This window comes from Hibiscus syriacus, unplaced genomic scaffold (assembly GCF_006381635.1).
Source record: "Hibiscus syriacus cultivar Baekdansim isolate YM2019G1 unplaced genomic scaffold, ASM638163v2 tig00005459_pilon, whole genome shotgun sequence".
Classification (NCBI taxonomy): Eukaryota; Viridiplantae; Streptophyta; class Magnoliopsida; order Malvales; family Malvaceae; genus Hibiscus; species Hibiscus syriacus.
The window spans coordinates 2,011,395-2,033,029 of NW_024062058.1; the positions used below are offsets into that span (position 1 = coordinate 2,011,395).

The 21,635-nt window shown below is 35.0% G+C and overlaps 4 protein-coding genes and 3 pseudogenes across 5 annotated transcripts; 2 read left to right on the forward strand and 5 right to left on the reverse strand.

Annotated features, from left to right (window-relative positions):
- Nucleotides 1–1,274: 1,274 nt before the first annotated feature.
- Nucleotides 1,275–2,330, reverse strand: LOC120199640 (annotated as a pseudogene).
- On the reverse strand, nt 1,275–2,359 carry LOC120199641 (transcription termination factor MTERF9, chloroplastic-like). The gene has a single exon (XM_039200678.1). It carries the CDS (start codon nt 2,331–2,333, stop codon nt 1,917–1,919), a length of 417 nt encoding a protein of 138 aa, XP_039056609.1. The 5' UTR covers nt 2,334–2,359; the 3' UTR covers nt 1,275–1,916.
- An 816-nt stretch (nt 2,360–3,175) lies between these two features.
- LOC120199637 (peptide chain release factor APG3, chloroplastic-like) lies at nt 3,176–8,161 on the reverse strand. Its single transcript, XM_039200675.1, has 15 exons — nt 7,880–8,161; nt 7,735–7,791; nt 7,198–7,278; nt 7,030–7,087; nt 6,809–6,912; nt 6,434–6,485; nt 6,110–6,159; nt 5,744–5,809; nt 5,330–5,494; nt 5,001–5,073; nt 4,768–4,900; nt 4,551–4,608; nt 3,958–4,005; nt 3,634–3,717; nt 3,176–3,454 (listed from the first exon to the last, which is right to left on the reverse strand). The coding sequence occupies exons 1-15, from the start codon at nt 8,030–8,032 to the stop codon at nt 3,383–3,385; spliced, it is 1,254 nt and encodes a 417-aa protein (XP_039056606.1). The 5' UTR covers nt 8,033–8,161; the 3' UTR covers nt 3,176–3,382.
- Nucleotides 8,162–10,468: 2,307 nt separating this feature from the next.
- Nucleotides 10,469–11,638, reverse strand: LOC120199403 (monothiol glutaredoxin-S1-like). 2 transcript variants are annotated; one of them, XM_039200497.1, is made up of 2 exons: nt 11,617–11,638; nt 10,469–10,864 (listed from the first exon to the last, which is right to left on the reverse strand). In XM_039200497.1, exon 2 carries the CDS (start codon nt 10,856–10,858, stop codon nt 10,550–10,552), a length of 309 nt encoding a protein of 102 aa, XP_039056428.1. In that variant the 5' UTR covers nt 10,859–10,864; nt 11,617–11,638; the 3' UTR covers nt 10,469–10,549. The 2 variants fall into 2 exon arrangements, with proteins under 2 accessions (XP_039056428.1, XP_039056427.1); XM_039200496.1 differs by lacking the exon at nt 11,617–11,638 and adding an exon at nt 11,235–11,466.
- On the reverse strand, nt 11,266–12,914 carry LOC120199402 (annotated as a pseudogene).
- Nucleotides 12,915–16,867: 3,953 nt separating this feature from the next.
- On the forward strand, nt 16,868–17,487 carry LOC120199404 (glutaredoxin-C11-like). Its single transcript, XM_039200498.1, has one exon. The coding sequence runs from the start codon at nt 16,976–16,978 to the stop codon at nt 17,282–17,284; it is 309 nt and encodes a 102-aa protein (XP_039056429.1). The 5' UTR covers nt 16,868–16,975; the 3' UTR covers nt 17,285–17,487.
- Nucleotides 17,488–18,790: 1,303 nt separating this feature from the next.
- LOC120199409 lies at nt 18,791–19,414 on the forward strand (annotated as a pseudogene).
- The last annotated feature ends 2,221 nt before the right edge of the window (nt 19,415–21,635 follow it).

Genomic DNA, 21,635 nt, shown 5'->3' on the forward strand with positions numbered 1-21,635 from the left:
TAGTTAAAAGAATTGTTGTTGTTCTTAGAGGTCACGGGTTCGAGCATCAATGACTGCAGCAGGGTGGTTGAACGTTCAATGTCAAATGGTTGAGAGTGTTTAGAACAAATACTATTTTGTAATCACCTTAGCTTAATAAAAAAAGTTTAAACAATTATATATGTTGTAGGTTGTATGTACAATATGCATGGTTAATATATTAGAAAATTCTAAATATATGTTATCTTATAATCACTTTAGAATTTAGATTATTAATTTTTTTTATAATTTAAATTTAAAATATACAATAATTTTTTAAATATTCTAGGGTGATTATAAAGTTATATATATTCATAATTTTTATTAACTATTGACAATGTACACATTCACTACTCGAATCTAAGACCTTAAAAGATAGCAACATTTTATTTAACCACATATGTATTAAATGTATTCATTCTATTTACTTTTTTTATATCATTTAATAATTCCATCAAATTAAACCCAATAATTATTTTCTTTAATATTTTAGGAATACATCGTTTACACAACTTTGTCTTCCACCTATGTATCAAGGTCTAAATATATAATAATAGATATAATAAGGTTTGTTTAAGAAAAGTATGCTTAAATTTTACATCTTTCTATTATTAGTTTTTCTTCTTCTGCTCGACAAGATGATTAATTTTATTAAAAAAGACCTAAATTAAGAGTCTCATTAAAAACCTCCCTAAACCTAAACGGAGGATAAGAGTATTCTTAACTAGAAAAAGAAAGATTCATTATATGCTTAAATTTTTAATAATACTAATGACTTCTACAAAAAAAAATTAAATTGGGGGAGAAAAGGAAGCACCAAGACGATAAATAGAAACGGGTTCTTATTGGGCTTAGGTTGGGTTTGAGTTGGGTAAGGAGAAGGGTTTGACGCTTTAAGCATGATAGTGGATCTTATTGGTACATGGAGATGTTTGGGGGGTTTTGTAGGTGATGAAGAATGAGGTTGACGATGTTGTGAAGGTCTTATTTTATGGGTATGGTGAGGTTAAAAAGTGATCACTTATGTGAAGTCTCTTGATAGGTCCTACAACAACAGATAACTGATACTATATGAAAACTGCAGATCAGAGTCTTCTTCCCCATAATCATGTTTTAATCTTAGATTTGCAGATGAACTGAAGCTAGACTCTGCACATATATTGGACTACATATCTATGCCCCAGGTCTTAACATGGATTTTGATATGTACTGTATATGCATGAAATGCAAGTTGCATTGGCACTAATTTGGTGCCAAAATTAACCAATGCTTAGTTAATACAATCGAAGTAAATTGATATTTACTAGCAATTGATAAGTTGATATAGAACATAATCCCTCGAATTTCACCTTCCCTTGATACACACACAACAATTCAGGCACTTCCTCCTGATATCTGCTCACAAACCTCTCCAAGAACCGTTTCTCCACCGGCAGCAGCACCGTCGTTAAGCTGAAATCTTCTTTTATCAATCCCTTGGTCTACAGAATCTGGAAAACAGAACTCCTGGGGATTTTTCTCTTCTCCAGGCTGAAGAACAAGACCACAGGGCATTCAGATATAGCTCTCGATGGCCACCCCATTTCATTCACGAAATAATCCATAGTCTTCGTGATTTTCGTCTCCGACAGCATCATGGAGTGAGGTTGTTTCCTAAACGCCGAGAGGATATCATCTTTAGACCAACCCCATCGCTTGTAAACCTCGAAACACTTGTCCCATATCAACTTGTTTCCTTTCCGGGAAAGGGCGTGAATCGCCAACACAAGCGTGGATTTCCTCTGCTCGAACCCCATTTCCTTAACCCCTCTCACGGTTTCACACAAGGATTCGTGTTTTTGCATCACGGTTTCAGGGAAATGGGTTAATAAAAGGGAGACACAATTCTGCGGCACCCCTTATTCTTTCAAATAAGCTACGTTGGGGATAAGACTCCTTACCATGTAGTGCGTTTCAAGGCAGTAACAATCTTCTTTCTCATCGGAGAGCAAAACACTCTTGAGAAACTCGTAAGTGGGGATGATTTTGTTCTCTAAGCTTCGAGTCAAAAGGGTTGTTTCCGATGAAAGAGTCCTCGCAAGTTCACTGCTTGACAACCCGATAGACCGGAAAAACTCGAGCTTTGGCAGAAGGATGTTATGGGGATGGGATAAAAGAAGCCATGGGCGTTTCCTGATGAGATTCGAGTTATTGGTTTTTGAGAACCCGTAGTTTCTCAAAAGAGCTAAGACCAAATCGGGTCTCTCAGGGGACTGGAACTGTATCTTCTCGGAAACTGCAATGGCGGACTCTAAGGAAAGGCCGCATGAGTTCATAAGCTAAGTGACGGCGAAAGGGCGTTGCTCGGGGGTGCCTTTGGGTTGAGCTGGTTTCCAAGGTGCAGAAGAGATTGATGGATAGTCCGGCCTTAGGGTTTTGAAGTTTTGGTTTACTGCCATTGTTGAAGATTTTGAATCAATAAAGATAATGGTTAGTTTCTTTCGGAGATTAAAGAAATTAGCCATTGTGGAAAATCACTTCCACTTCGCAGTGGGCTTGACTTTTGGACAATGGGATGTCTGATTATTGGGAAATCACCATTAATGGTTGAAAACCTGAATCAGAAACCAAACAAAGAGAAGAATTGCGAACAAAGAGAAAGCAATTAGAAATTGACAGCGGCGGCGGCCGACGAGTTTTAGGGTAGTAACCAAAATTATTTTGGGCCAGTCTCACAAAACTACTTCAACAACCTAAACTAAGATTGAATTTAATTATTTTCTAGTGACCCAATAAACCCAATTTCTTTAATATTCACTAAGCTTTTCTTCCTTCCTGAAAAAAAACACAGCTGTCAGCTGATGTCTTAAATCTTGAAATTTTAATTCCAATTATGTCCGTAGTTGGCGGGTTTGTGAAGATGCCTTGAAATTGAACACCGATAATTCATCAAGTATGAGTTCTAGAGGTCTGAAATAATATTATTAAACAATCCATGCCCTTCGTTGTGCCGTTAACGATAGACGGGTAAAATTGTATTGTGTAATTTCATTTATAAACCCAAAATTGTCAAGTTTTAAGATAATTTGCAAAAGAAAATTTTAATGCAGAAAGTTATTTGCACACAATATGAAAGAAAGAAAGAAAGCAATAATAAAACCATTTATACACCATAATTGCATTTTAAGAATATTAAGTTTCCTTTGTATTTGAACAATTTCCACAGCCACCCAAGCGAAAAGAATCGTCATGATGATGGGACTGGGAGTGCAAGCGACGGTGCTTTCTTGATTTGTTGAACGAGTAATTTCTTTTAACTTCTTCAAAGTTTAATCCATTCTCGCCTGACATCACAGACACTTCGATCAAATATCAGTGTTATCGTTTAGCCAGCAGTTGTAGCCGCAGACTCGGCAAGCTCTTCCAGGAGCTCCTTCTGTTCCATTGATGAGCAAGCCTGTAAGATGCAAGATTTTGCATTACAATTTTGACCATATTCCTGTATGGAACCCTATTCGATATTTTTCTAGTTCAATATCGAGATAGATATGTGTTCATGCAAAATATTGGGAAGAGAGAGAGAGAGAGAGAGAGAGAGAGAGGCAATGAAAGCAGAAATACAGGTATAAATAGTACCTGAACTGCATTCTCAATATCACCTTCAAGAAAAGATGTAAGCTCATAGTTCGTCTTTAGCCGGTGGTCGGTAACCCTATTGTCCTGATAAAAGGTAGCAACATGATATTTGTCAGACTCCACAAGTGACTTGCAGTCAACCATAAGCCATTAGCGCTACTAACAAAGGTAACATAAGCAACCAGTAGTTCCATAAACAAAATATATATTCAGCATATCTAATCTCTTAGAAATTGTGTAAATTTTGTCTAAATATTCTTATATGGTTTTTATAAGCGGGAGAATAATCATGTAAATAAGAGCAACTTAGAAGAAGCAAGGGACCTTATAATTGTAGGTTCGAATCTTTTCAGCACGGGCACCAGTACCAACCTGCATATCAAGACATATGTGACAAAAACATAGGCTTTTAAAATCCAGACGCAAATGTTTAATACCAAAAGGAAACAATCACAGAAGAGGAAATTCCATTTAGAAGAAAGCAAATACACAACCGGAATCAGCATATTTTCTTGCCAATCTGTCACTACAAGTATACTGACATTAGGAGAGAATATGAAACAAACAAGGCGGTAAAACAACGACCTGAAAAGGATGTCACTTCATCATATAAGTGAGCAACTGAGCATGATACATGCAAGACTTGCAAAAGGTTCTCATAGATTCACTTAGCAATTATTGTAATGCTTAGTTAATGTTGTGTGTTAGCTGCTGTTAACAACTCAAGTTTAATGATGATGATGATGATCATCCCAAATTACCAGACTGCCATTGGACACACCTAGAGAGTTATTAATTTGTACTTAAATTGGAGGTATGGGAGTGGAATGGGGGGTGCTTGAAGCTGAACATGAAAAGTCATTGTCATTAAACCCCATGAAACTGCCACTCGTGTAACAAGCATAGCAATGTTATACCTGTGATTTTCGTTGATTCCTTATCAACTCTTGCTGCTCCCTTACTTTTATTTCATACCTGTAAGGATGACAGAGATCATAAGGAATGAACCAAATGGGAAGATATAAGCTATTTTTGAGAAAATATGAAAGCAAGGATACTGATTACTTATCTCAGATAATAATTTCTAATTACTGATTAAAATAAAAAGCAGTATATGGTTAAGTTGTGCCTCACAGTTTTGCTCGTAGCAGCTGCAAAGCACGATTCTTGTTCTGAAGTTGGGTCCTTTCTTCGGTACAGAATATACGGATCCCAGTTGGCTTGTGGAAGAGATCAACTGCTGTCTCCACCTTGTTGACATTCTGGCCTGCACAATAATGAAGCATAAAGAACCTCTCGAAAAAAAAGGAGGAAAGGGAAATGACACATGAAGAACTGCCGATTCATTTGATCATAGTTCAATATACCTCCAGCACCACCAGATCTTGTAGTTGTGAGTTCAATGTCTTTTGGATCAATTTCCACCTCAACTTCATCGGCCTATGCCAAAATTCATGTCAATCACAATTGAACTCAAATGAAAAAAATAAAAAGGAGCTTAAATCAGATATGTTGAATGCAGCACATAAAATGCAATCTAATGTTTTGTTAAACAAATGCTTATAATAAGCACTTAAAAGGCTAAAATAATTGATACTAATTCCTAGGCTCAAAACACAATTGAAAATTGAGATGACATCTTTCACACCCAAGATGTCTCAAGTCAAATATGATTCAGGTCTGTAATGTAATCTACCTCAGGCATGATGGCTACAGTTGCTGTAGAAGTGTGCACACGGCCCTGTGTTTCTGTTTGAGGAACACGCTGGACCCTATGAACACCTGATTCATATTTCAATTTGCTGTAGACACGACTCCCCTTGACCTCTATCACGCAAGTTTTGAATCCTCCTTTTTCAGCCTTAAAAGTTCCACAAATTTGACAGTCATATCAAAAACCATAGCATGAATATTTTGCTGCTCTTGAAAAAAAAGAAAGAACGATGCTAGAAATACTTGTACACAATTTTAACTAAAACTTCCAGGCAATATGTACTAAAAGTCATTAACTATCAGTTATGGTTGGTTGGGTAGAATGAGTATGGCACCCCACATATTTTAGCAAAATTCTAAAAGAAGGTACAAATAATATTACTGCAGTAAGATATACCTCAGAGCATGAAATTAGGGCAGTTTTCCAAGAGTTCCGCTCACTGTACTTTTGATACATTCTGACCTGGATGTTTTTAAAAAAGCAAGGTAAGCTCTAGTTAACATATAGCAGAAAAAAATATAGGTCAAAACAAGAATCAAAATGTATCATTAGCCTAGTTCCATTAAGCTGGTGACAACGAAAATAAGTAGAAGTAGAAATTAAACGGTTTCCTGATTCGATCCCAGCATTATTTAAAAAATATTTCTGTTCTACTTCTATGTCATCAAGATAATAGCTTCTTTTAGGTCACATTAAAATATTCAATGATAAAAAATGATTATAATCCATAAATCTAAAAGGATAAAAGAAACATGTACCTACAAGATCACCGGCCCATATTCCAGCCTCATCGCCTCCAGTACCTGCCCTCACTGGAATATAGACAAGCATAGTTCATTAAAGTGGGACTGTGAAGGAAAATTTCACTAGATGATGCATCTAAAACTATAGTCTATATCACATGGAAAGTACAACTTGTATGAAGACCAATGCTAAGTATATAGAAATATCCAACCAAGAGGAATGATATCTAACATGGATTATAGCTCAAACTGCAGCACAATGCAAATTATAGCAAAGTACAGCCTGAATCCTTCCGTCGATGAATTATCTTCTCGACAAGATTAGGAAAGGTGATATAATTACCTTCAAGCATTATATTTCTTGCATCAAGAGGATCACTTGGAATCAGCAGCACCTGTTGACATAGAAGCAATATAGTAGTTTGAGAGATCATAAGCAATAATTGGACATATTCCACTATAAGGCTCAATATTGATTAATGTTCATCAAAGAACAATGTTCTATAAAATATGCAGTCAGTATCAAGCTCATTCCAAATTGTCGGAACATTTTAAATGGAAGTCTTTTGTAGCACAAAGAAAAGTGATCATAACTTCTATCTCGCACTTGACTAAGTAGACAATAGACACAAGTTATTCACTAAGACAGTAGCTCCTAGATATGGGGAAAAAAAATTATAATGGCAGTAAGATATGACGTGAGATGTTGAGTGAAAACCTTAATCTTCTCCTCAAGCTCTTTTAGTTGACCAGATAAAGAGCTGATTTCGGATGCTATCATCTCAGCCATATCTTCATCTGTTCCATCCTCTTCCGATAAAGCTGGAAAAAGTTATTGCAAAAGTATGAAAAAAGATTGACTAGCTTTTATCTTATGGTAAAAACAACTTCAAAACAGTCTTATAGAAAAAACATTTTAAAAAAGCTCGTCAAAATTACCTTTGGCCTCCTCTAATTGCTTCTCACAATCCTTAAATCTCCTGAAAGTTGATACAACCTATCCAGCAAGAAAATAGAACATGAAATTCATTTCAATGGAAACTTTATTAGCAAAGAAAGAGATTAAGTACTGTAAACAGCAAGAGAAAGCAAGACGAAATCCACTACCTCATCAAGTTCTGAAACAGACTGCGCCAGTTTTTGGTATTCAGTGGGATTGGAGACAACATCTGGATCAGCAAGCCTAACCTACAGTGTCATTGTTTGAAGAAACAGAAAATTAAATAATTGAATTTAGAGACTAATAATGGCATAGAGAAACAGTTGATGCCGAAAACGACAAATTGCCTAAAGTGAAAGTGGCAGTTAGGCTATAAAAGGCAGTAAAAGATAAACCTTCTAGTTTAGCCAACAATGACTGAACAATTTTTCATTTAGGAAAATGCATGTTTTGGCCAACTTGGATTTCACTTTCTTGGGAAAGTGTGTCTCTCTACTACTGGATGAACCTAGCTGACTAACTTTCTCATACCAAATTTTATTCTCTGCAGAGCAAGCCTACAGAAACCATGCCTAATTTTGATTCCCAAAACTAAAGAATCATCAGGTCGACCAATTTGACCAACACACAACTAAAACCCTCCCATTTCCCAAATAATCGAAACTTATTTAACAAGACAAAATAAGAGAAATTAAGAACTCTACCGATAATTCCTTCCACGTCTTCTCCGCAGATTCCAGTTTCGTTATCAGATACGGCTCCTACAAAAAAAATCAATCAAAAAGAGAAAAATGAAACCAATAAAAGTTTATCTTTAGCTGAGTTCTTCTTTCCTCGATTTAAACGCACCGCCATACAAACGATTCTTGAAGCTCTGAGAGTAGGCCAAGGCCTGGCTAGCCTCAAACATCTCGACTGAGTAGTAAAACGGCGTCGAAGTAGGAAGTGATTGAAAGTAGTAGTGAATATTTGAACTGTAGAGCTCATTGCAACGCAGTTCATGGGTGCTAATGTATCTTTTAGAGATAAATCCGATGTTTGAATAACTATGGCTGTGGCGGAAGAGAAGGAGAGAGATTGAAGGGTGTGTAACCCTGGGGATAAGGAATAGACACTGTCAATTTAGTGGAAACTCATCCAAACCCCAATTGATAACGTTCCGTATCTTAACTAATTAACAAATTCTTCTTGCAATTTTTTGGGTAAACTATAAAAATAATTCCCAAACTTTTAGATATATTGCATTTTGATCACTAAACTTTTGAAACTTGCACCACGGTCATCAAATTTTTAGTTCGTTTGCATTACATCCCTCTCGTTATCGGCCGTTACCATAGAATGACGTGGCACGTTAGTATAGCGTTTGGGGCTGAATAAAAGCTCATTTAATTCATATCAGCAGCCAACCCCAATTTTCTCCCCATATTTAAAAACCTAACCCCTAAAAATCAAAATTTCTTTTCTTCCCTTTGTTTGATTTGATCATCAATTGCTAGCAATTGATACACCACCAACTGCAATCCTAACATGTTTTTGTGGAATGTCAGCTAGCTTACGCACAGCTTGGACAAATAGCCTTCAAATGACTGTAGAAGGCAGGTTCCATAAGTTCATTAGTTGTGGAAGGATCAGCTTCACAATGAGATGATGGCCTATAAGTAACATATGTAAGGTGCGAAATGCCACTGCAGTCTCTGCACTCCAATGAGGTAACCATTTGAAAGCTGAAACAGATATTAAACCATTTTGAAATAGCTCCACCACTGACTTCCCATCCCCAAGAACCATATCTGAACCACTTTGAGCTTATGCATCGATACAAATGGAACAAAAAGCAAGAAAATCAAGCTTGATTGCTTTCAATGAAAGTGGATCAAACAAACGAGGTTAAAACATGAAACCCATCTTTATAATTGAATTCTTCTTCTCCATATCTCCATTCACCGTAAATCTATTAAAAACCCCATCAACCAATGCACTGACAGCAAGCGAAACACCAAATACTGATGCATTTCCAATGAAACAAACAAAAGCCTTCTCATAATCTCTTTCTCCTTCTCATTAAACACCTCCGAAAACCGCGAGTACATAATCAAAACAACATGACATAATACAGGATGAAAGGAGTTAATCAAACCGAAAAACTGAACTTTCAGCATAGATGGCTGCAAATCCAAAGCTACTGCTAGCGGTATTACCATTCGCATAAAAATCATCATCCCACAAGGAGTTAAAACCCGTGGCCATCCAGTAAAAACGCCATTGCTCTTCTCAATTCCTTATAATTCAACCCAAATCCAACCCCTGACCCTTCCTTTTCCGGTCCTAAAATCCATTGCGGAAATTTAGTGTATCAATTGCTAGCAATTGATGATCAAATCAAAGGGAAGAAAAGAAAATTTTGATTTTTAGGGTTAAATTTTTTAAATCTGAGGAGAAAATTGGGGTTGGGTGCTGATATTAATTAAATGATCTTTTATTCAGCCCAAAACAGTATACTAACGTGCCACGTCATTCTCGACTATCGGCAGGTAACAGCCGGTAATGACAGTAATCGTAATGCAAATTAACTAAAAGTTCGATGATTATGGACAAGTTTCAAAAGTTTGGTGACCAAAATGTAAACATCCTAAAAACTCGGAGACTATTAGATAGTTTATACCAAATTTTTTTATAGGATCAAGTACAAATTGATCACCTTTTATTTTATTTTTTCACCTTTCGTTGTCAATTAAAAAACTATATTTCAATCGCTTACTATATTAATTTATTATATTTTAATTATTAATCTCAAACACAACGAATACAATGAGAAACGCAAATCATGTCAACCATTACCAATGGAACGCAAATCATGTCAACCATTACCAAAGGGGAAGTCTCACGTAGCTTAATTTACGGTTAAAAAAATATGTTTTATTATTTTTTTAATATTTTCGATAAAAATTTACTTATAAAATTATTATTTCTACCAGAAATATTATTATTGGGTGTTTTATTGGATTTATTAACATATCCTGTAAAGCACTACATAAAACGTTAATTTTTTTACCGAAAATGTTAATATTGGACACTTTACCGGAAATGTTAAAAAATAATATTTTAGGTAAAATATAATATTTTAAGTAATTTTTTACCGAAAATATTAAAAAAATAATAACATTTATGATAACGCATTTTCTTAGCCATATATTAAGACTATCGTACAGTAGAACTTCTCTAAATGAATATTGTGAAGAGAATTTATATAGTAACCGCAATGACATTCATTATGTCTGCAATCGCGATAAACGCGACACGACTGTGAACGCTATTTAAATCCTTGGTCGAGGCTATTATCCATTCTTCCCGGCTGATACAGATCGGCGAAGGCTAACAGAGACGAAATTAAACAAAGACGAACCATTCTTTTATTTATATCTGCTCCTTGCCAACACTTACATTTTTAAAGTTTAGCTCGGAAGTAGAAAATTACTGTGACTAGTACCAACTTGAGTAGAGAAAACAACTTTTGAGGTTTCACAGCCATATAGCGCCTGCCCTGATGAGCAATGGGACAAGTTGGTTCCTCACTTGGAGGGACATGACCTGGTTAGGACCCCCAATGAGCTGCTGCCCTATGAACACAACCGGTACACTGACCTTGCACCCCATCTGCTGCAGTGCTCTCTCAATCTGTCCCCCATTCTCAACTTCGTCAAGCTCGTAAACCGTAGGGTTAGCCCCAAAGCCACTTATCAGAGTCTTGATGGTGTGGCTCATGCAACATGTGGTCCGGCTAAAGATCACCACCGGCCTGTCGGCAACCATCCTTGCAATCACTTCCATTGTTATCTACCAGGGAAGAGTATTGGAAATGGAAGCTCAAAGGACTTTGTTGGGAGACTTCCGAAGTCTTAAACTGCTTAGCCCTGATGAGGAACCTAATCACCCTGGAGACCCCATTTATACTGTCCATGCACAGGCATAAAAAAGGAATATAATAATCCAATTAGTCATAACAGTATGCAAATACATAACATGTGGCAATAAATAGATTTAAAATGACTTCAGTATCCTTAAAATACCCAGCACTCAACAATACTCAACAGAAAAAATGCAATTGAAGTGTAGGATGCAAATTTAGAACTTTCTTAAAAGCAAAAATATCTTGTTGATATTTGATACCCTACAAGATTCATCACATGGCCTGCTAATTACTTACTTTTCTTAAAGTCATTCGACCTTCCTTGAGAAGATAGTCAAGGACCTACATGTTTCAAGAATGGAGAATTTTTCCTATTTGGTTTCATCTCGTCATCTATCTGATGTGAGCTAATCATCATCATCTCTGCATAGATTTTGGCATTATGTATTAAGTTAGAATATATTCACATTTCCAAACCACGTTTTTAAAAGAATTTGCCATCATCTCTCACATTTTTCTCATTTACCAAATCATGTGCCAAAATAATATCGCATCAACAGTTCAATCAAAACCAAGTTTCAAAGTATAGTTTAGATCCAAAATTTGCTTGCTCCCTCAAAACAACAAATTGTAGTAAACATGCACATGGAAAGTAACATTCCGCAGTATTACATTATACCTATCTGATCAAATTTGGGATGGCAGAATTATAGTGCTTCCCAAGCCCAAAGGCATGCTTTTGGTATGACAACCTGAGATTCCCCTCAGATGAAGACCCTCCATCAGATTTGTTCTTCTTTCCCGTCTCCACATCAGGAAAGGATCCCGAAAATATCATGATGTGTTTTCTCAGGCAGTGAGTTAAAGCTCCAGCTCTAACTGCCCTCCCCATGCAGCAGTAGACTCCACCTCCTTACAGTAGTTCTCGAATCTCTCTTCTAGTTAATCATCAGAATCTCCATCTACCGTATTCTCTGACAGGAAAAAAGGAAGAAAATTGAATGTGTGCTTCCTCATATAATAAGTCGCCATTTCTCGTAGCTCCTGATATGTATAAGGAGAAAAACCTCCAGACAGAAGGGCCAGCTGATCTTCAACGGCTCGGTAGAGGCAGTGTCCGTCCGGCTTTATTTTATTGATTGAGAATCCCAGAGGCTTGAGTTTTCTCTCCAATTTCTCATCTTCAATCATTCTATCACTGACAATGTTGCTCTGCTCATCTTGAATCCGTTGTTCTCTAGCGGCCTCTTGCTGAGCTCTTTTCTCTCTTCTCTTGGCACATTTGCTAGGCTTTGGATGATCCTGCTGAGGAGTTAGACACCCCAGCTATTGCCTTCACTAAATTGTCGATATTGCTTTTATCATTTCCATTACTGTATCCTAGTGAAGAAAGCTCCTGAGCTTGTTTTTCCTTGAGCTTAGCAGAGAGCTGAGAGATCTCTTCCTCCACCTGCTTCTTTTTAGCTTTCTGTTCAGCCTTGCTACCCTTTGCTGCAGCCTTTTTCAGGTTAATTCCCTTGTTTTGTAGCTCCGATATCTCTTTTCGGCATAATAGTAGAAAAAACAAGTCTCATAAAGGGAAAATATATATTATTTAAGTTGATAAAGAAAAGAAACCCCAACTGAACTTGCAAGGAGCTAAACTCTGGCAAGTAAAATGCAGTTTTTTAAGGGTTTAAGAATCAATTTGTTAAATCAGGGCATATTAATATTTACATATGAGCCTTATTTCATAATAGAACCTAACCTTATTAAACCATCTTTTGTGCTAGGAAAAAAAGCAAGATTAAATGTGAAAGCAAGAAACACATCAGTCAACTACCCGAAACCATGAATAAAGCTTACAGGTATGTTAAGAACTGTATATTAAATATCATCGTAATACCTATGCCTAGAAAGCATCTCATCGCGGGTTTCCTGCTTTTGAGATATGCAGGGCAGACTTTCTTCACAATCTACACCTTGAACATCTGCCATCTGAGAACACCTAAAATCACGGTCAACGATAATACAGAGGAAATGGTAATGTTGAACTTGGGACTAAGTATGCAGTTAATATTCAACAAGCAAACCAAATCTATGCTAGTCTAAGCCACAAGGATGCAGCTAAACAGGAGAAATATCCATCTTTAAACTCGGCATTCTGAATGAACATATGGTCAATTTTGCAAACGAAATAGATTATCCATGTATGGTCGAGAACCGACACGTCGAGCCAACATAAACTTTCTAGGAACTAAAAATATAACTCTTTCATTAAATCAAGTTCAAAAACATTGCTTAGACATGTAACTTTCTTTTTTTGGAACTCTAGATCCATGCATTAGCTAAAACAATTCCAATTCATTAAACGTAGTTTCCAATGTGAGTTATGTAATCAATTAAACAGCACCCTCAATTCAAATTCCCATCGGAAAACTAAGGAAGAACAAAAAGAACTCACAATTACTCCTTTCAAAACATGAATTACACTGAAATCAAAGAACATCCGATAAAAGAAATTCCACCTCGAATCTATACAAGTTGAAACAAATCCTAGCAACAATGGATGATCAAAAACTCAAAAGGTGAACATTAATATTAATAAATTGACAAAAGCGTGATTTAAAATTGGAGCTTAGTTCTACAAAAAGGAAAAGATAAGCAAAGCAACTATAACAAGTAATTGGCATTCCTTCGGTAATTATCTTTTTGTATCCTTCAAATTTTCTAGTACAAACTAACATCAAACGGAATATAGTGACAGAGAGCAAACCTATGGGAAGAAGCACGAAATTAGCTTAAGTTAGCTAGGATTTACTCGCGTTACAACCTATAAATCTTGAAAGAAAACAAGAAAGCCCAATTTCTGCAAGAAGCCATAAGTGGTCTCTCTACTTTTGAAAAAAATTAAAATGTGACCCTCGTATCTTTTCCCCTCAATGTGGCCCTCTAACTCAGAAAATAAATCTAATGTGGTCATTTGATCAATATTTTTTTTGTCGTTGACCATTACGGTATTGATGTGACAATTCACAGTGTTAAAGTGACAATCTAGGGTGGCAGATTAACGTGGCTAATGATAGAACAAATTAAACAGATGGACTATCACGTCAACACTACAATAGTCAATGATGAAAAACGTTGGTCAAAGTGCATTAAGTTTGTTTTCTAAGTTAGAGGATCACATTGAGAGAAAAAATAATACGTGAAAATCTTATGGCATTAAGCTTATGTTATTTATGCAAACTTCGGTGTGGGAATTCGCTTATTGGGCTCATATGGCAATATATTGAGCTAAATGTCTAATAGTAAATTAATTAGACTGGCTCTTATGGAAATTGTTGGCAGAGAAGTAGCTGTTTTTATCAAAGAACTTTTATTAAAGCAAGACAAATAGCATTACAATTAAAGTAGATCTAGCCCAAGATAAAATAGGCCAACAAAACCCAACCACACTCTACAACCAAAAATAAATATGCCTGAAGATATTCCAAAAATAGTATTGATAAAAAAATCTATGGTCATATAGGAAAAATTAATAGTAATCCAACTATAAAACAAAAGAAACAAGGAGATAAAGAAAAATATGGTATGCAACAAGATAATTCAACATTCCAGTGATATATAGTAATGTAACTTTTCGATAATCTTATTCTCAAATATAATCTTATAGTTCGTAGATCAAATGAACCCTTAAAAAAAATCAGTAATGATAAAAAAAAGTCACGATCACTGTATATTAGTCATAATATATTAGGTAATTTTGTAAATTTACAACAAATTAGGGGATTTACAGAAAACTGAAATTGAATTTAAGAAGGGGAAAAAAGTCTGAAGTGAAGTTTTGAAAGTCTTTACTATCATTGAGACTAGCGTTCAATATAATTGAGAGTTGGCTTGCAATCAGATAGGTGAAAAAAATAGAAAAGAAGAGATGAGATGAGAAAAGTGAAAGAAAAAAAAAGTAAATTGGAATTTTTTTTTTATATAATTCTCAAATTAGATCGTTTTGTGTCACTCAAAATGTTGTCAGTTTGGACATTCGAACCATATTTATGTTTGGGGTTCGAAACTTTTTGAATAGTTATATTTTAGCTCTTTTGCATTTTCATTCAATACAATTTGATTCCTATTTCATCCGATTACATACTATTTGACCCATTTATTTTCTCTTTCTTACAACTAAGTTCTCCATTATATTTATATTTATTTATTTTTTTCATTTGCAGAGGCCGACTGTTAGGGGTGCACACTGAGTAACCGTTTAGGACCCCCATCTTTTATAGGGTCACTAATATTTTTATTATGTTTTTTATTTTTATAATTGAGTATTTTAATTTTTTTAATTTTAATTTTAATTTTATCTTTATAATTAAAGCTCCTAATTTTCGTTTTCATCTTTATAATTGAGACCTTTAATTTTTTAATCCAACTTTTTTACATTTATAATTGATGACCTTATTTTTCAATCCCAGTTTGTACATTTATAATTGAGCTCCTAATTTTTTTCAATCTCACTTCCTACCTTTGAGACCCCTAATATTTTAATATCAATTTTTACTTTTATAATTAAGGCTCCTAATTTTTTCAATCCGTTTATTACTGATATAATTTAGGCCCCTAAGTTTTTCAATCTCACTTTTTGCCTTTAAAATTAAGCCCCTTATTTTTTTTTATCTCATTTTTACCTTTATGATTGAGGTCTCTAATTTTTTTCAATCGTACTTTTTATAATTTAAGTCCCTAATTTAATCATTTTCACGGTTTATTAATGTAATATTAAATTAATTGTTTAAAGTAATATAATATATTTTCGTTTTATAGGAGTCTATATTTTAATTTCATTCAGGCCCCAAAAAATGTCTGAGACTACTCTATCCATTTGCATATTAATTTTGATATATGTTCCTAAATATATAAACATTTCTAATAAAAATAAGTTTTACTTTTTTTTTTAAGATTCAAGGTAATATTTTTTTAAAAACGATTAACGGGATAGTCTTCAAAATAATCGAAGCATGATCATTTTAGTTATTCATAATAAATAATATTTTTCTTAAAATCAAGTGAATCACAGTCTTTAATTTAGAAAAAAAATCAAGAATTTTTTTTATTTTCAAATAAATCCAATTCATTAATAACTTTTGACATTCATACTTTAATTTTAATAGATCATAATTTAAACATAAATTTAAATTCATAATTCATCTCTTAATATAAGATTTTATGTCCGTCCCACATAACACTAGGGTCGAAACTCGAATAACATAAAGTATGATGCAGAAGAAAGAAGAAAATGCAGCAACTGGCTTGTCGATGGAGATTCGGATGGCAACGAGAGGGCCAAGTAAATCGCACCTTTTCATTTGGTTCTCTTCTGCCTTTTTACACCAACTGTTGCTCTAGTGTCCTGCCCTTTGCATTCTCTGCAAAGACAATCCTATTCATGCATCCAATTTATAGGCATGGATAAGCCCCAATATATTCCTCTCCCGTTGACAACGCAAACCTATCCTAAATCCAGAACTATTCCTCTCTCACTTCTTTTATCTAAATCAGTGAACAATCTCAATGCATTTTAATTATGGGTGCCGCATCTTCATGCTGTTTATAAAATCAGTGTCTCAAGCTCAAAGAAAGTGGATTCTATTCCAAGTTATTTGACATGAAGTTTTATTTTTAATATTTGATATTATTAAAGTGTGATTATTCCAGATAAACTTATTGATTATATTCCCAGCACTAGTTTACTTGTACGGACTCATATTGATTTCAACTTGCTCATCACTCTCAAACAAATCATGGGAGGGTTTTTCTTATCCAAACAAATATGTCAAGGAACTTCCTTCTTTTTATCCTTTTGATTTTTTTTTTTTTTTTGCATTAAACAAATGAAATCCAATTCTCTCCCTTGGCCTTATAAATAAGAGTATGTGAAATCTCAAAGTCCATGAGAGCTAAGCCTTAACACATAAACTTTTCCTAGTTCCTAAACCATTCTCTTTCAGGCTTTAATTCTGCTTCAACTTTCTTCTGCCGCTTCGAGCTGCATTGTTATGGATAGAGTACGAGAACTGGCATCGAAGAAGGCCGCCGTGATCTTCACGAAGAGCTCGTGTTGCATGTGCTATAGTATCAAGACCCTTTTTTATGAGCTCGGTGCTAGCCCTGCGATTCATGAGCTCGACAAAGATTCTTATGGGAGAGAAATGGAGAGGGCTCTTCGAGTGTTAGGGTGCGACCCCTCGGTCCCGGCTGTGTTCATTGGCGGGAGGTTCGTCGGCTCGTCGAAAGATGTCATATCCCTTCATGTTGATGGATCACTGAAACAAATGCTCATAGATGCAAAGGCCATCTGGTTCTGACAATGATATCGAATAACTTTGCCTACTAAAAAATTGGCAAACTTAGTACTCTACTGCTACAATAATAAACCTAATACCTTGTTGGAAGAGAAAAAAAAAGTTGTATTAGGGGCTTTGCTTTTTCTAGAGTTCCTTGAATACATTTTGCTTGGAAAAATGACACCTTTGAAAATACCTAAACATTAATGCATATATACCTGTTATCTTAAATGTTTATTGGTGCTTTCTTCCATTTCCATGGCATACAAAAACACATCACGAAAATTGCAGACTAATGAAATGATGTGGCATTTCACTTTCCGGGATTCTCTCCTATCAAAAACAGACATAATTGCATGACCGGCCGTAATCAACCTTTGGATCAGATGGTGTTTAAAAATTGTCTATTGAAGAATAAAGTTTTTGTAGCCACGATGTTTATGACTGTACGTTATTCAGGTGATCGAAAATGTCGTTCCTATCGAAAACTTGTCGGCTTACATAAAGTCAATCCCGTGTCATGAGCTGATTGTTGCAGAAGCGGCATTGAGCTTACGAATTCTCTATGATATTGCAGATTGTTTCAGTGCTTTAAATTCTTTTTATGGTGCTGATTAAATTTTGAAGAGGAATCAAATGGCTGGTTCGTTTGCAAGTTTTGTTGATGATTTTATAATTCATACCTACTGATGTCTGTATGGGCTTATCTGAGAGAGAGAAAGGTGATGATGGAACTTTTTATTCCTCCCCATCCACAACTTAAAATGCCAAGAATGGTGTTTCTTTTAGATGCTTGGAAGTTCCTAGATGCATGGATAGTCGTCCACATGCATAAATATTTATGTGGTTTAGGGATATGCATGAACATATGATAGCTTAAATTACTCGTGATTTTACAAATGTGTACCTTTCCTTTGTCTATCTCATGCATAAGATGGCAAGAAGATAGAGAATCTGTCCCACTCTCGACGCCATTGAGTACTTGTGGTCTTTCGCCATTCACAGGCTCACTTGCACATGTTAAAGCACTACCAAAAAAGAGAAGCAGCAGCTGTACGCATGAAGTGAAGTGAGCATATCTGTGTGCTCACGTGTAGGAAGAATCATACAAGTTGGTCGGCGCAATAGAATGAATTACAGCCTCATGATGTTCTATTGTTGCAAACTGACAAGCTAAGACACCATTTGATCCTTATTTTAACTATCTTGTTTCAAAATTGTTGATTATATAAGATGGCTATATGCTTTACAGTTCTCACTTATGATATGGTCTAGTTCATGGGCTATTAGAAGTAGAAGCCGCTCTGGTGAGCAGAAAATGATTGTGGTCAGTTCGATAATGATCAAGTGACATTGGTTCTATTACTTCGATGGTTTTAGTATTTAGCAGAAAATTTGTTTGCCAACTTGTTGAAACCATGGAAACACAGTAGTCCCCATCTCGTAAAGTAACTTTATTGTTATTAATTAGCATCTAGGTAAAGGCATGTTCTTTTGAACGTTCTTCAAACTATGGAGTCTTCTACTATATGTTGTCCCTATAAATACTCTCTACCATGGGACTTGAGTTCTAGCAACCTCAAGCTTTGAACCCTTTCTCCCTTTTCCCACTTCACCTTCTCAACGCAATCGACACTAAAGAACTTTGCACGTATTAAGTGGACATTGCCGGTCCGGACTTTAACATGGACAAGGTGACGAGATTGGCCTTAGAGAAGGGGGTATTGCTATTCAGCAAGAGCTCATGTTGCCTGTGTTATGCAGTCACTGTTCTGTTTCAAGAGCTTGGGGTAACCCCAACGATTTACGAGACCGACCAAGACACTGAAGGAAGGGAAATCGAGAAAGCACTTATGAGGTCGGGGTGTAACGTGCCAGTTCCGGCCATCTTCATCGGTTGAAGTCTCATAGGCTCGATGAATGAAGTCATGTCCCTGCATCTAAGTGGAGGACTAGTACCTTTGCTGAAGCCTTATCAGACTGTTAAATTAAGTAATTGACAATCAATAACATTTGCTCAAGTCAGCAGTCTCTAGTAAGGTGCATGTGCACTATAGCGATGGATTAGCTCTCCAGCAATAGAATGTAATCTGTTCCTATTTCTTTAATAAAGTTAAATGGCATATACATTTCTTGTTTTGAGCTTTGCTTTCAATATAATCCCACTGATTACTGTATGTTGTTCAGATGCTTCACTTTCTACAATTATTTTATGCATAGTTCAGTACTTCAGTATATATACATATTTATAATATATATATAAATATGAACATGTAACAAATACAATACTCATAATATTAAATTGCAATCGCATCCTAACGATTTTTAAAATCATCATGGCACCACAGCTATATTTATAATTTAAAAACATAATGACTTTTAAGAAACAAATCACCACATAACGCCCACAACTGCATACATAACTGTAATTAAACAAATATTTTTAAGAAAATGAAGAGTAGGAGCATACTCCACATGGAAAAGAAAAGGTTAAAAAGGGAAATTCTGAACTTTATCCCTTGTTTGCTACCATTGGTTCTTCTTTTACTTTATCTTAGATAAAGGAAGGTATTACATTCCTTGCTGTTTGAAATGGCCATAAACATTGTTTTTATTATTGCAATATTCTATCGATATAGAAGACAAAGTAAAATAAAAAAGAAAGCAATAAAATAATGCTTTGTGTAGATTCCTCCATTGTTAATTTGGAGATAAGCATATGGATTCTACTGAAAGTAGGACAAAAAACAGAGTCAATGGAACGTGGAGTCCTACAATGGAAATCAAACAATATTACCAACCCATCAACTTAGCTTTACAATAATCAGTCTTGTCAGTCGTAATCATGCTCTATGACTGTTCAACTGGTTTTTATTCTCTTTTATCATCAATAACAGACTATGGACCGCTTGACTACTCTTTATTATAGTTATGTACTTGTACATCTAAATTTACCTAAAATTTTATGTTCAAAATAAATTTATAAAATTTAAAAAAGCAAAAGCAAATTATAAATAAAAATATGAAAAATTAAAATATATAAAAAATTTAAATTTTAAATGACCACCACCTGTCTATTCATCTTTATATATATCCAACACTTATAGACCAGCTAGTTTGGTGGGTTTCGGAAAAGAATGAAATAAAGAAAAGAAAAGAAAAAAAGTAGAAGAAAGGAAATAGTTTTTTAACTTCCAAAGTAAGAACGAAAACTTCTCTATCTTTTGTTTTCTTCGATCTAACGCCTGCTACACAGTGGCCAGACAGAAAGTTTTTGCTTCATTCGGCTCTCTCTCTTAGGTCATCTCTACTTTAGATATGATTGCTTCGGCCCATCGTCATTTTGTAGCTGCATTATAACGATAGCTAAAGTACACACTATAACTGTGTTATATATATATATATATATATATATATATTTGTAATTTTTCTGATTTTTTGATATTTTTTAGATGATATGTAGAGATAATGTTGTAAATAATAGTGGAGATGAAATACTGTTTTATCTTTAAAGTAGAGAGAAATGTTGTATAGTAGAGATGAGGGCTGGAGATACCTTACACACACTGATTCCTTCCGTCAATGGCTTGGTTAGGTATTTTCTCTATTTCCTCTCTCGATTATTTTTTTTTCTTTGCTGTTCGATCTTTTACTATTTTCTGGTATTTTTCCTTTATTGTTTTGGTTGGCGAGAAAAATAGATTAAAAAGAGAACGAAAAGAATTGGAGAAAGAAACGATGTTTGTTTTGATTCGCTTTATGAACTGATGAATCGGAAAATGAAAGAAAAGAGTAACCGGAAATCTGAAATCTTAGGTTTTTTATTACATTTCTTTTCTGATATTTTCCCTGTTGGTTAATTAGGTATTTAATAGCGATATTGTTGTTTGCTTTTAAATTTCTTCTCTGCTCAGAATGAAATATCGAGATCTTAAACAATGTTATTACTAATTATGGTTATTTCTGGTCTCTTTATACGTCTGGTTCTTGAATTTGAGTTCTACATCTTGTTTAAGGAACTCTGGTTGAGAGCTACTAACAAGGAACTTTACCAGTTACCAGTCAGATCATATGAAGTGCTCACTCTCTTGGCGAGGTTCTCAGGCGGTTGATTTGCATGCACTTTTACCAAACAAATTCCATAGAGGATTTAAGGTTGGTTTGATGCAATGCAATTCTTATTGGAGTTCGTGTTTATCTACATGAGTATGGAGAACAGTAGTAAAAGAAGATTATAATAAGTTGGGCGTTTTATGCTTTCTAGCTGATATGATTGACAATGTACTAATACTTTGTGCGCCTGCCTAATTTGACTAGGATAGGCAATTAAGTTGATTATGCAAGATTGCAAGTATAACTGTTCAGCAATGTT